The sequence below is a fragment of the Protopterus annectens genome, chromosome 13.part0, assembly GCF_019279795.1.
Source record: "Protopterus annectens isolate FY-2018-M chromosome 13.part0, PAN1.0, whole genome shotgun sequence".
Classification (NCBI taxonomy): domain Eukaryota; kingdom Metazoa; phylum Chordata; order Ceratodontiformes; family Protopteridae; genus Protopterus; species Protopterus annectens.
The window spans coordinates 895,489,008-895,502,788 of record NC_056747.1 but is presented as its reverse complement, the minus strand read 5'-3'; the positions used below and the strand labels follow the sequence as shown (position 1 = coordinate 895,502,788).

The window sequence follows — 13,781 nt, the reverse complement described above, 5'->3', positions numbered from 1 at the left end:
ATGCACACATAAATAAATAAAGTAGCATACACTTCATCACATGCAAAATTAATTGGATTCTTCCAGATGCATTAACTCTCCTTTGTATATTACATTTTAAACCTCCACCTACTAAATGCTTTCTTACCTGTGTGTGACTGATAACCCAATGTCTCTCCTCGGCATTACTGGAGACCCCTGTGGTACTTTTAAAGCGTCTTAAATAAAAGAAATAACATTTCTTAATATACGTAAAGATATGAGAGGCAATTTTATAACATGTGCATGCATTTGTCATTAGATTTCTCTACCCGTCACTTCAATGAAATATAAAAAATGACCACCAGACAATAAAAAAAAGAAAAAGGATAAGTTAAGAAACACTCACTTTATGCTGAAATTCAGTATAAATTGCACATGATTATGGCTTTATGCTGCTGGTTACTATCAAAGTTAACAGAATAGGAGCTAGCAAGTACGGCTGATGCAAGGCAACCAAGCTAGTATGACCAAAATGAAAACGCCAGCATCAATGATGAGCTGAAAGAGCTTTATTAAGCTGAGAACTAGACCGGTTTCAGCACATAGCTTTCATCAGTAGAGTAACACTGAAATAAAGGAAAAGCCCAACATTAAATAACCCTTTCCAATAAGGTAATATGACATCACTTCCTGTCATGGAATAAAAGTATTATAATTAATCAATACACAAACCTGTAAATACAAAAAGCATGTGTATTAATAATGAATTTCCTGCAACAGTAAATCTGGCACATAAATATAATATAATAAAGAAAATATCACAATTTATCATTAAGTCCAGGGGAAAAAGAGACCCCCAAGTTTCACTATCCATTTTCTTTCCTTGTTATTAAGAATTTCATGCCATCCAGTTTTGAAAGCCCGATTGCCTGTGATGTTATCTATAATGCTAAATGAAAATTTGGCAGTGGGATGATTCAATGTATGTCTGTATAAGGCATTGGTAACCCTAGCATTCCTAATATCACCCAAATGTTCAGATATTCTAATCCTGAACTGTCTGGATGTCTGACCTATGTAGAAGGCTTGACAAGTGCATGTGGCAAGATAGACATTACAGTCTGTACTGCAATTACCAAAACAACGAATATTGTATAACTGTCCAGTGTTCCTACTAGTAAATGTTTTGGTATTGAATATATAGTTACAAAAACTACAATGTCCACAGGGATATGATCCAACTAATTTTTCACCCGTTAAGGTTCTCTGATGAAAAACATCATCCCTTGGTGCTATTTTCTTATAATAAGAGAAATGGGATCCCAGTGTCTTACCCTTTCTATACGAAAATGAACACCTATCCCCCAAGTGGTCCTCTAATAGAGTGTGAGATTTAAGTATGTTCCAATGTTTATCCACAATGTCCAAAAGATGCATAGTATTCCTGCCATATGTAGTAACAAATCTCAAAATCTCCTGATTAGTCTGCTTATAATGTCTACGATACTGTAATAGTGTATCCCTAGTCTGATTTTTGGTCCATTGCATAGCTGAACAAACTGTATGTTTAGCATATCCCCTTATTAGAAACCTATTGGCAAGATCTTCGTGATGTTGTATCAAATCTTGTTCGGAGGAACATATCCTTTTAAGGCGTAAAAACTGGGATTTAGGAATATTGTTGATAGTATGTTTTGGATGAAGACTGTTGGCATGTAACAAGGTGTTGTATTCAGGAAATTTACGGTATACAGAAGTTTTTAAGGTGTTATCTGGTTGACGTTGTAAAAAAATGTCAAGAAAGTGTATTTCATTTTGATGGTAGTCAACCGTAAACTCCACACCCCATATATTTCCATTGAGATGTTCAACAAACTCCTGTAAATAATCACTACCCCCTTTCCAAACAAGCCAACAGTCATCCAAATACCTTATCCAGATGTCAATTTCAGGTATATATATGTTATGAAGGTACCATTGAAGTTTCCTCATATGCAGCTTTGCACATGGGATTAGTAAGATGCAAGATGCCATGAATCCCAGAGCCTGCAGGATTTTCCTTGCAGTCAGCCTGGTGCAATTTGCTAGTGTTCTGAAGTATTGAGTTAGTTGCCCCTGCTTCTCTGGCGTGAGGTAGGCCATCTGGGTGTTTGTGTCCAAGTTGGCACCCAGGAAAATTATTTTCCGAGAGGGTATTAGCCTTGATTTCTTTTTGTTGACTGTGTATCCCAGAGAATTCAACAACATTATTACATAAGCCAGATGTTTCAGAAGAATGTGCTTGCTGTCCGCTTGGATCAGGCAGTCATGCAAATAGGGGAATATTTGTATCCCTTGAAGTCTGCAGTAGGCAATTACTGATGCCAGGCATTTCGTGAATACTCTGGGCGCAGTAGATAAGCCAAAGGGCAATGCAGACAATTGATAATGGGTTGAACCTGCAAGAAATCTGAGGTATCTTCTGCAATTTTGTCTGATCGGGACATGCAGGTATGCCTCCTTGAGGTCCAATGTTACCAGCCAAGACTCCTTGCCCAGCATGGGAAGAAGCTGCTGTAGAGTGAGCATCTTGAATTTTGGTACGATTAGAAATGTGTTTAGGATGGATAGGTCCAAAATAGGTCTCCAATCTTTTTCCTTCCTTGGTACCAGGAATAGTATGGAATAAAAACCTTGACCTTGTTCGTGCGTAGGTACCTCTTGAGTAGCTTTCATGTCTATGAGATCTGAAATTTGTCTTTGTGCCTCTGCCCTTTGATTGTGTGGCAGGTTTGGCATGCCTCTCATTTTTGGAAGGGTGTGAAAATGGAATCTGTAGCCTCTGTTTATAATGTCCAAGATCCATTTGTCTTTTGTGACAATATGCCAATTTTTTGAAAATAATGCCAGTTTTCCGCCTAATGGTGCTGCCATTTGAGTCTTTCCTCACCACCTCGCCATTGTCTGCCTCTGCCCCTCAGGCGCCTGTATCTACCTCTTTGGGTCTGTCCCTGGAAAGGACCAATTTCAATTTCTACTGAAACGTGGGGGTTGTACCTGTAGAAAATCTTTCACTGTAGGGATGGATTTAGCCTTTATTTTCCTTAATACCTCCTCAGCATTAGCACCAAATAATACATCCTTTTGTAGAGGGCATCTAGTAATTTAGCTTTGACATGATCTGTTGGCTTGTTCCTTGAGCCAGGCATGCCTACGTATGACTGATCCTGTAACAGCAGCTCTACATGAGGCCTCTAGAGCATCAAAACCACATTGTAAGGTATGTTTACCCACTTGTTCTGCACTATTTATCAAATCCTGCAACTCCTTCAAGTCTGGTTGTTCAGGTTGTGACATTTTACTTCTCAATTGTGATAACAAAAACTGTTGGTACTTTAGCATATGGAACTGACAGTTTAATGCTCTCATGGTTAAGGTGGCCGAGGTATATACCTTTTTTGGGGCCCTGTGAGATAGTTTCTGGGTCAGCAGCATGGCTTTTGTATAGAAATTGGTGTGAGTCAGGAACCCTGTAGTACCTGTCAGGCTTGACTGGAGCTGGAGGTAGAGAATCCGGGTTAAGGCAGGCCTCAGTACACATCATCTAGTATGTCCAAGACAGGAGGTATAGCTAGAGGCCTGTGCTGAGGTAGCAAGAGAAACTCCCTAAGCCTTTTCTTGGAATCTGAATAATCTTGGCCTTCCCAGTGGAAGTGTTCCCTTAAGGTAAGCAAAGTTTCCCCAAATGAGTAATCCTCTGGGGGGGATACTGAGGGAATGGACTCCTCTGCATCAGAGTCTTCAAAAGGGGAGTAAGAATGTTCCTGTTCATCAGAGTGCTCTGATATAATGGAGCCCTGATCAGAGGAGGGATTCTTCAGAACCCTGATAAGAGTAAGTAGATCCTCAGCCATCTTAAGCATCTGTTTTATGCATGGCTGCTTTAGACTTAGTGAAAGCCTTGATAGAAAAGTCTGAAGACAGAGAGGAGGTAGACCTGTCCACATTTTGAGATTGTATCCGGCGACATAATATAGTTACATTTTTGCCAAAATAATGCTGGGTGAACTCGCCCGACACTTAATGGTGCGTTTGTTGAATGTACCTAAACAAGGAATACAGAGGAATGGAAAATGAAATACAATTATTAACTTTGTCTGACATCGGTCTGAGGCAAGAAAAGTTTCCCAACGGGTACTTAGCTTTCAAGAAGACTTTGGCAAATTTTCGTAATTTCAGGAGCTAAACTGCTTCTGCTCGGCACCGCGCGGCAAGAAAGACAACCGACGCCGGACCTAGACTTTGGAATTCGTCCGACCGAGGACCTGCCTGACGGCAGGAGAACCCCATCTGTTATGACTGCAGCTGTATGCACGATGAACATCATTGGAACATACTTAAATCTCACACTCTATTAGAGGACCACTTGGGGGATAGGTGTTCATTTTCGTATAGAAAGGGTAAGACACTGGGATCCCATTTCTCTTATTATAAGAAAATAGCACCAAGGGATGATGTTTTGCATCAGAGAACCTTAACGGGTGAAAAATTAGTTGGATCATATCCCTGTGGACATTGTAGTTTTTGCAACTATATATTGAAAACCAAAACTTTTACTAGTAGGAACACTGGACAGTTATACAATATTCGTTGTTTTGGTAATTGCAGTACAGATTGGATTGTCTATCTTGCCACATGCACTTGTCAAGCCTTCTACATAGGTCAGACATCCAGACAGTTCAGGATTAGAATATCTGAACATTTGGGTGATATTAGGAATGCTAGGGTTACCAATGCCTTATACAGACATACATTGAATCATCCCACTGCCAAATTTTCATTTAGCATTATAGATAACATCACAGGCAATCGGGTTTTCAAAACTGGATGGCATGAAATTCTTAATAACAAGGAAAGAAAATGGATAGTGAAACTTGGGGGTCTCTTTTCCCCTGGACGTAATGATAAATTATGATATTTTCTTTATTATATTACATTTATGTGCCAGATTTACTGTTGCAGGAAATTCATTATTAATACACATGCTTTTTGTATTTACAGGTTTGTGTATTGATTAATTATAATACTTTTATTCCATGACAGGAAGTGATGTCATATTACCTTATTGGAAAGGGTTATTTAATGTTGGGTTTTCCTTTATTTCAGTGTTACTCTACTGATGAAAGCTATGTGCTGAAACCGGTCTAGTTCTCAGCTTAATAAAGCTCTTTCAGCTCATCATTGGTGCTGGCGTTTTCATTTTGGTCTTACTATCAAAGTTATCAGGCTCAGCTTGACAATATTAGTCTTTTTTGTAGTATGCACACAAAAGAAAAGCATCACATTACAGGAAACTCAAACACAACACAAAATTTACTACAGCAGTGGCAACTCGCAAACAAATTCAGCTTAAACCAACCAAAGTATAGGAAACTCAAACACAATACAAAATTTACTACAGCAGTGGCAACTCGCAAACAAATTCAGCATAAACCAACCAAAGTATAGGAAACTCAAACACAATACAAAATTTACTACAGCAGTGGCAACTCGCAAACAAATTCAGCTTAAACCAACCAAAGTATGCAATGCACTTCAGGAAAATGGTGCTGTGTTCATCTTTGCTTGCCCACTTACTGCAGCACCAGCCTCTTGTTGTAACCCCAGTCTCACTACTGGGATTCATGAAACAACCACACCCCAGCACATTCCAACACCTTTCTCCTTTGTAAAACCAAGCAGACAATGCCTTGTAATTCCTCTTTCTCTCAGTCAATTCAAGCAGGCATCTGAGAGACTATTCAAACTCTGCGCACCTGCGTTCTAGTCAGGACTTTACACTTGTGTGCCAGAAGTATAAATGGTAAGTTTATGGTAAGTTTATTTACACAACTGTACAATGTTCTTCATAAAGATCACTGCTGCAGTAGTTGTAGCTACACAGGCAGATTACTTTAGCTTAGACTGACTGGGAAGAAGGATGAGAGTCCAGAAGTCCTGGAAAATGGTCATAGCAAAGCCTACCCTATATTTGGAGAATAAATCTAGTTTATAGTGCTTTGATCCATTCAGCTATAAGCATTTTTCATGCTTGTTTACTTCAGAGCACTTTCCTTTAACTCGATGTCTTAAAAAAAGAGGACCAATCATATGGGGCATTGATGAAGGACATATCAAAGTCTTGTGCAAAGCCACATAGCATCAGCCAGGTCCATCTCATCAAGATTATACTGGATCCAGGAGATCTCTCGGCAGTTTAATGATTAGCCTCATGCAGAACAAAGATATGCTGGACACTGCTGCTTCCAGTGACAGTAACTTAAGATGCAGGTCGTTATGGGGAATTTTTTTTTCAATGTTTCTAGTGTTTTCTTTGCTTAATCCTACTGAAATTGCATGTGTGTGTTATATAATTCAGTGTCCCTGATGTATATAACCTCTTGCTAAAATGATCCACGGCCTGCAAATCTCTATCTGGAGGATGAATAGAAGTGCTTTCTTTAGTAGACTCTCTATTGATGGCAACAGTTACCACAATGAAATCCTGCAATAGAAGCCTTACTCCAAGCTTGTCTATCTTTGGAAGTTTAAATAATCTTGTCTGGTTTCCATGAGATAGGCTGTGTTAAGAAGTCTCATTCCCTTTATCCAACCTAGATACAGAGTGGGAAGAAGGGAAGAAAGGACACCCATCCAGACATACTGGACCTTCAGGCACTATTCGCTCCTATGTCCTACTGGTAGGACCAGGAATAGCACAAAGCTACTAACTGTGATGTGTCTTGAGATCAGGCCAATATCAAGGCATTCACTCAAGGCTCCAACAACCTTACCAGTTGCCCTGCCACTGTCTCCACAAACTCAGTTATGGAGTCAAAACTATCAGTGCCGTGGTCTTTGGTCCTGCTGCTGATGTCAACTCCCACAGTCAAGGCTGGTCATGAAAGGCCATCAGGAGTGGATTAAGTTTTTTTGCTTTACCCCTTATACAAACACTTGTGACAGCCTGATGGTGGGATATGCAAAGGGCATCAGCGCTGCATGGCTCCTCACTTTTGCAAGGGCTGACAGCAGCAGCAGAACTGTCCCCATGCAACAGGAAATACTGCACAGTAGTTTCCCCGGTCACCACTAGGGAAATGAACCAGCATGCATGTGCCCCAGAGCTCATGTCACCCTCACCCCATGGACTGGACTGCCCATCCTCTTTCTGTTCTGTCATGCGACAGATTCTCTTTTCAAAGTCAAGTCGCTTGGGCCAGAGCCAGGACTTTATCCTTCTATCCTACTGGTGCAGGTTGTGATGCGCATTTTATCGCTTTGAACTATGCTTCCATAATGGCGCAGATATCTGTGTCCTGTAAGCAGACAGAAGCTTCTAAGTCACTCATTTTACTGTTGATACTTCTGGCATTTAGAAAAGTCACCCTCACCTCTGATTTTTATTTTGTTTATTTTTAATTTCTTTTTGTCTGGGAATCCAGACAGGTCTAAAAAGCATGCATTACGGAGACTGAACATTTCATTTTTCATTTCTTGTACTCCCGGGTAGAAAAGTGAAACACATCAAAAGTAAAGCATTCTTCATAGGTTCAGAAATAAGTACTAGGCTAGTTGTCTTTGCAGGTTATTTTAGGTGAGAATCAAACTCTGCACCTTATGCCTATGAGGTAAACACCATAACCGTTATGTCAAACCCAATACAACATGTAGGTTCATTGGCAAGCTGCTCTTATCTGTCACTTTCTGTAAGGTGAGACTCAAATTCTGTATCTTGTGTCTCTCTGAGGTGAACACCTTAACCATTTATGGCAACCACCTCTCTGCAGGACAAGCAGTGAATTCCTGTCTGCGATATCATATTCTTAGCAACTGATTGGATTTCAACACTTCTGCATGACATTAAAGTACCATAAAAGGTGAAGGGTTGATTTTGCTTAACAGATGTATTTCAAACATGCTGGCAAATAGGTCTGGTAGGTTCATCACATCTTGTTGCACATCTATGAGGAGGACCTTCTTGAATTTTACATTCCAGAATGAACAGTGATTATGTCATAATTAGTCTTAATCCTTTTTAACCAAGTTGAGATGTAGCGTTAATCCTTTTTAACCTAGTTGAGATTTCCCTAATTCTGGAAACAGGCAGGCATAACACAAGAGGCTTGTACGTACGTTGTAACAAAAACTGAAAAAAGAAACAAAAACAGTTGTCGTTGAAGTATGTAGTGTGCTATACTAGAATTAGTGTGGTTTAGAGAAGCTCCCTTTTGGTAGTCAGCTGTCTTAAGTGTAGTCAACATTGAACAAGATGCTGATTTGTTATATGTTGTTAGGGGTAGTATTCCACATTTTGGCTACATTATTAAGAGTTCAATGAATCGTTAGTTATCTGATTTTCTTACAACTAAACAAATGTTGAGTTTGAGATCTGAGTGGCCTGGGTGGGTTGTATGTTTGGATTAAGTTACTGACCACAAGATACAAGTCAGGATGAGGTGCTGAAGATGCAATAAACTGGTTGGTTTGTTAAAGTTTGTTTAGGTCATTAGACTGGATTTTGATTAGGATAGTGGATGTGTTAGGGAGTGTTGGAAGCAGAAAAGACTGAGCTATGTCAAGGTGGGCATGATAAATAAGATATAGTTTGGATCTGCGTATCAAGCTTTTTATTAGTCTTGTCAACAATACAATTAGTGTGTTGACTGAATTTTCATTTGTGGTCTAGTATTACTTCCAAGTAGTTTAGATTGTATTACAGTCTAATTTGGTGTTTTATTAAGCGATCTCATTGCCATATCTTTCCCAATGATTCTGTATTAGGTGAGTAAAAGGTATAAACTTTGTTTTATTTACAATTAGTACTGGTTGAGATTTTACTAAGTTTCTTGGACTGCAAGGTTTGTTTGTGTTCATGTTTGTAGCTTGGGAAAGGAGGGAGCAGTATGTATTAATACGGAGTCATCAGCATATTGGACAATGTGCCCACTTCATAATGAACTATTCATTTCATTGATAAAAAATGTGAATGGTAATGGGAATACTGGGGCTAAGACGGAGTCATTTGACACTCTATTTAGTATTGGGAGGAAGGAGGTGTGGTTATTTTGCTACATAGCACATTGCATACAGTTTTGAAGGTGACATTAAAATATTTTAGGAGGAAGCCTTTGATTTTGAGACTGGATAGCCTTTGTAGCAGTAATGAATGAAAGTGTCAAAAGTATTAGCTATGTCTATGAAGTGAGATGCAACGAATTATTAGGTATTGTATGTATGTTCTGGGATTTGGCTGTAAGTCGCCAAAAGTAAGTCTTTTGGGGTTTGAATAAAAGCTGCATATTAAATGGCATCCAACTTTGGTAGTACTTTCTGTACTTTTTTATAGATTTGGGATTCAATATTTTAGTTTAAGTGGTATGTTACTGTATGTTTTTTGTGTAATTAAATTTGTACACTGGTTTGTATGGGATTGGTATAGAGTCTGTGGAGGAAAAAAATTAGGCAGGAGCAGCTGTAGCTAGTCGGATGTGTCAGTACAGTGAGGGAGAATAATATGCAGATGTTGAGTTATACTTGCGCCTTCATACTTTCTTTTTGTGTAGTAACTAAATGTGTTTATTCCAATATGAGGAAAGAGAACGGAGGTATAAAACAGGTAGACTGTAAGTTATATGATGTCCATGATACTGTACATTAAATGGAGTTACTAGGCAGAATTATGGATTAAGTAGATAAAAGTATACTTGTAACATATGAAGTATTAGTAGTATTTTTTGGCAAATTGTGGGTGTAGCAGTACTGTAGTAGTAGGAGTGTACATAGTGGTGGGTGAAATAAAGAAAGTGTTTTATCCAAAACTGTTGTTAATAGTTTCAAACATATAACATGAAATAGAATGCATTACTAAAGCAGATAGAGTGTGGAGATATGGATGGTGGTTTATAATTACCAGTGCAATTGCACTGTATAGGCTATCAAAGTAGGCAATAAGTACTATACCAGTGCCTAAGCAATGCCTTTGGCAAGCTACACTTATACATTGTAAATGGAATAATGTATTTTCCATCAGATATTCAGTTAAAATGGGTAAGCAAATATGCTTAGGTTATGGTAATAACACTCATTCAGCACATCACCTTAATGGAAGAGAGTAGAAAAAGCTATATATCAGTGCAGGAACAAAGTACAACACTTGAAAGCTAGCTCTTTGACAACAGGAAATACTCTGAATTATTCACAATTTGAAGCACTAAAAGGACACTGACCACACCTTAGGACTGGCTATGCCTTGAGCTACAGATTGACAAGACAAAAGTATGTGACTCAGTACTTTGTGTTAACTGCCTAAATAGGCATTACTGCAGGTAGGGTCACAGAGCTTAAATAGGACAGCAGTTATCGGTATCCCCATATATACACTACACATAACTCTTAGTAACAACAGTATATCAAGCACAGTGCACCACCATACAATGGTAGCATAAAGATGTTCTGGAAAAAAATATCTGCACTTAACAATTTACCAAGCCAGGCTGAAAAATCCATGAAGCAGGCAGGATCTGTCAGCCTGAAAAATGTCTTGGTAATTGATGATTTAATTTTATTTTGAAGCAGTTACACAGCTCAGTGGGCTTTGTAATAAGTAATAATGCAGTCTAAACTTCCTGGAAATAATACTGGACCACAAATGAAAATTCAGTCAACACACAAATTGTATTGTTGACAAAACTAATAAAAAGCTTGATACGCAGATCCAAACTATATCTTATTTATCATGCCCACCTTGACACAGCTCAGTCTTTTCTGCTTCCAACACTCCTTTACACGTCCACTATCCTAATCAAAATCCAGTCTAATGACCTAAACAAACTTCAACAAACCAACAATAAGACAGCTAGGTTTACAGCACACGAGCAACACAGAACACACCACTGCAATATACTAAAACAACCCAACTAGTTAGAACTCCAACATGTGCTTGCTCTTTCTCAACTCAAAACAGTTCATTGCATCTTCAAGAACTCATCCTGACTAATTTCCTGCTACCAGTAACCTAATCCAAACATACAACCCACTCAAGCTACTGAGATCTCAAACTCAACATTTGTTAGTTGCAAGAAAATCAAAAAACATCACAGCGATTCACTGAACTCTAACAATGTAGCCAAAATGTGGAATACTACCCCTAACAGCATACAGTATAACAAATAAGTATATTACGCAATGTTAAAAATAATTAAAAGACAGCTGACTACCAAAAGGGAACCGTAGCTCCTCTAAACCACACTAAATGTAGTATATATAGCACACTACATACTGCAGCAACAACTGTTTTTGTTTCTTTTTTCTGTTTTTTTTTTTGTAGCTAACTTACAAATCCTTTTTCTCCCTTTCTTATTCTCTCCATACCCTCTGTCTACTCACTTCAACCTCTCCCCCATTCTTTTATTTTACATTTCTTACACCTCTTTCTGTACTTCAGTGTTCTCAGAGAAAAAAAATCTCATTTGTTATATGAACTATTAGCCTGTAAGTTTTACAGCACTTTTTGTTTTTCCTTTTCTGTATATTTATCGTGCATGTACTTCACACTCTATTTGTATGCTTTTTTCCCTCTCAATTTATTACTTTCTGGAGATTTTATCAATAGGGCTCCAAAAAAAAGAGCAATTTGCTCAGCTGGAATATCCCAGTCAATAAAAGCATATAGATACGTAAATAAAAATTAATTGAATATATAATGTTATTCTAAAGTACAGGCAATGCTTTTTAGGTGAAGTTTTCAGAATGTCTGCATACGAAGTGGAAGGTGTGTGTGTGTGTGTGTGTGTGTGTGTGTGTGTGTGTGTGTGTGTGTGTGTGTGTGTGTGTGTGTATACATGCTCACAGTGTGGGACAGCTACAAAAATTTAGCCCATTAAGCTGGATATAGTCAAACATCTTACAAATACTTTGATCACAAGAGCTCTTCTCGTGTCCATTAGGCAGTTCATAAATGGCCTCAGCTGTCAAAGCATAAATCTTTGAAAGTTAGTGCATGAAGTGCCACCATACCTCTCAACTGTCCATATATTTGCCTAATATTTTTGGTCTGTTACTCAAAATTTGTGGTTTTCTGGCAAATCACTGAGGATTGAGGTCACTAAATAATGACATACAGTTAACTTTCAGAGTTCATATCCTTCAGAATGTGCATGCTAACAAAAAACCCTTTTACTACAGCAACTTTAAGTTTATAAGAGTAATATTTAAAAATTGTCCTTAATTTTGGGCCTTTGTCCCCCCATTATTTTAGTCTCTGTTCAGATTTCTTGCACTAAGAGGTTGACAGTCATGTGTACCGTCATATCTAATCTAAAGCAAAGGCAATCCTGTATAAAAACACAGCTGAGATACATGATTTTTGCTATTCAAACCATGATTTACCATTGTTACAGGCCAACTGCACTGGAAAGTTTTGTAATAAAGTTTATTTTTACACAGATAAGTGTGTTGTGCTTTAACTGATTACAGCTAATTTGTAGAACAATACTAGGTACTTGTACCGCTGAGACGTTTTTAAAACTATACTGGAAAAGGTGGGTAGAGTGAAATACACAGCGCTGGTTTAAGTTGTCTGACTGCAGAGAATGGATACTGGGGCAGATAACAATGAACCTAAGGTGTTTAGTGTGAGGTTAGTGGAAGAAATATATACTGGAAAAGTTGGTTAAGTTGTAGGCATTGCAGTCTACAGCTAGTGGGAAGGTAACTGAAGTTTAATGAATTCAACAGATGAGCAAGAGCCACACAGTTTAAGAACACATACGGAACAGAATGGAAAAAGGAACAGAGTGGGTAAGGTAAGCAACATCAGAATTATTCACAAAACAGTCCTTTCTGAAGAATTCTCACAAAGAACCCAAGACCTGTTTTCCTTACCAGAAATGCTGTTTCTCAATTCTACTCAATGTATTAGCAGAGACAGTGAAAATACATAGTGGTGGTTTAACTTGTCTGACTGCAGAGAATTGATGCTGGTACGGATATGAATAGACCTAGCAGGACCAGGTGTCATACTATGGCACAAGAGCTTCTAAGAACTGAATACTGTCATTTCTGTAAAATGAACTCTGTGGAACTGGCTACAGTGATGTGACAAAAAGTCTTGGTGCTTAATATGCTGGCAACTGTATGCAAGCCCCACTATGATTCTGGTTACCATGATGCAACAGAGAAGCATGACACAATGCTGCATTATAGGTGAAGTTTGTTGACTGTGGTACAGAGACTTGTTATGATGCAGCAGTATAACCAAAATCCAGTCTATGTCAGGCAACCAACAGTAAATATGTTGCAACTAAAAAGCCTGTTCATCAACCGGATGATGGCAGCTGTGCTCACAGTGGTACTGTGGGATGCTGTGGTGTGACCTGTACTACTTTGTGGAGGGGCACGCAATATGGCTTCAGTATGTACAAGTCCATCCATGGCTTAAATCTATTCATCTCATACATGTCTGCAGCAACAATGTCTGTGATGAACATCTACTGATGCTTCAGGAATTATCAAATGCAGCCAATATCAATTCAGTTATTTCAAAACAGTCAAGAAGCATTCAGAAACAAAGGAAATAAATTAATCTAAAAAGTATCCCTTATAGTCTGCATAACAATGACTCAAACTAAAGCGGTAAAACAGCTTCATAAAAGTAAGTGCTGCCAGTAATTATGTAAAGCATCAACAGGATCTACAAGAATAAAGTATTCAGGACAAAATATAAATCCCTGATCCAAAGAAACAAGCCAATATTAATTATGAGAAGCATAAGAATAAGGAAGCTGTATTTTGATGTAGTT

General features: G+C 38.4%; 1 protein-coding gene across 7 annotated transcripts in view; it reads right to left on the bottom strand.

Annotated features, from left to right (window-relative positions):
* KSR1 (kinase suppressor of ras 1) overlaps positions 1–13,781 on the bottom strand; it is a 1,687,803-nt gene that overhangs the window by 644,163 nt on the left and 1,029,859 nt on the right. For all 7 annotated transcript variants that reach the window (XM_044054644.1, XM_044054643.1, XM_044054646.1 and 4 more), the window contains exon 6: positions 128–197. In XM_044054644.1, coding sequence (XP_043910579.1) covers positions 128–197 — 70 coding nt within the window. The remainder of the gene's footprint in view (positions 1–127; positions 198–13,781) is intronic.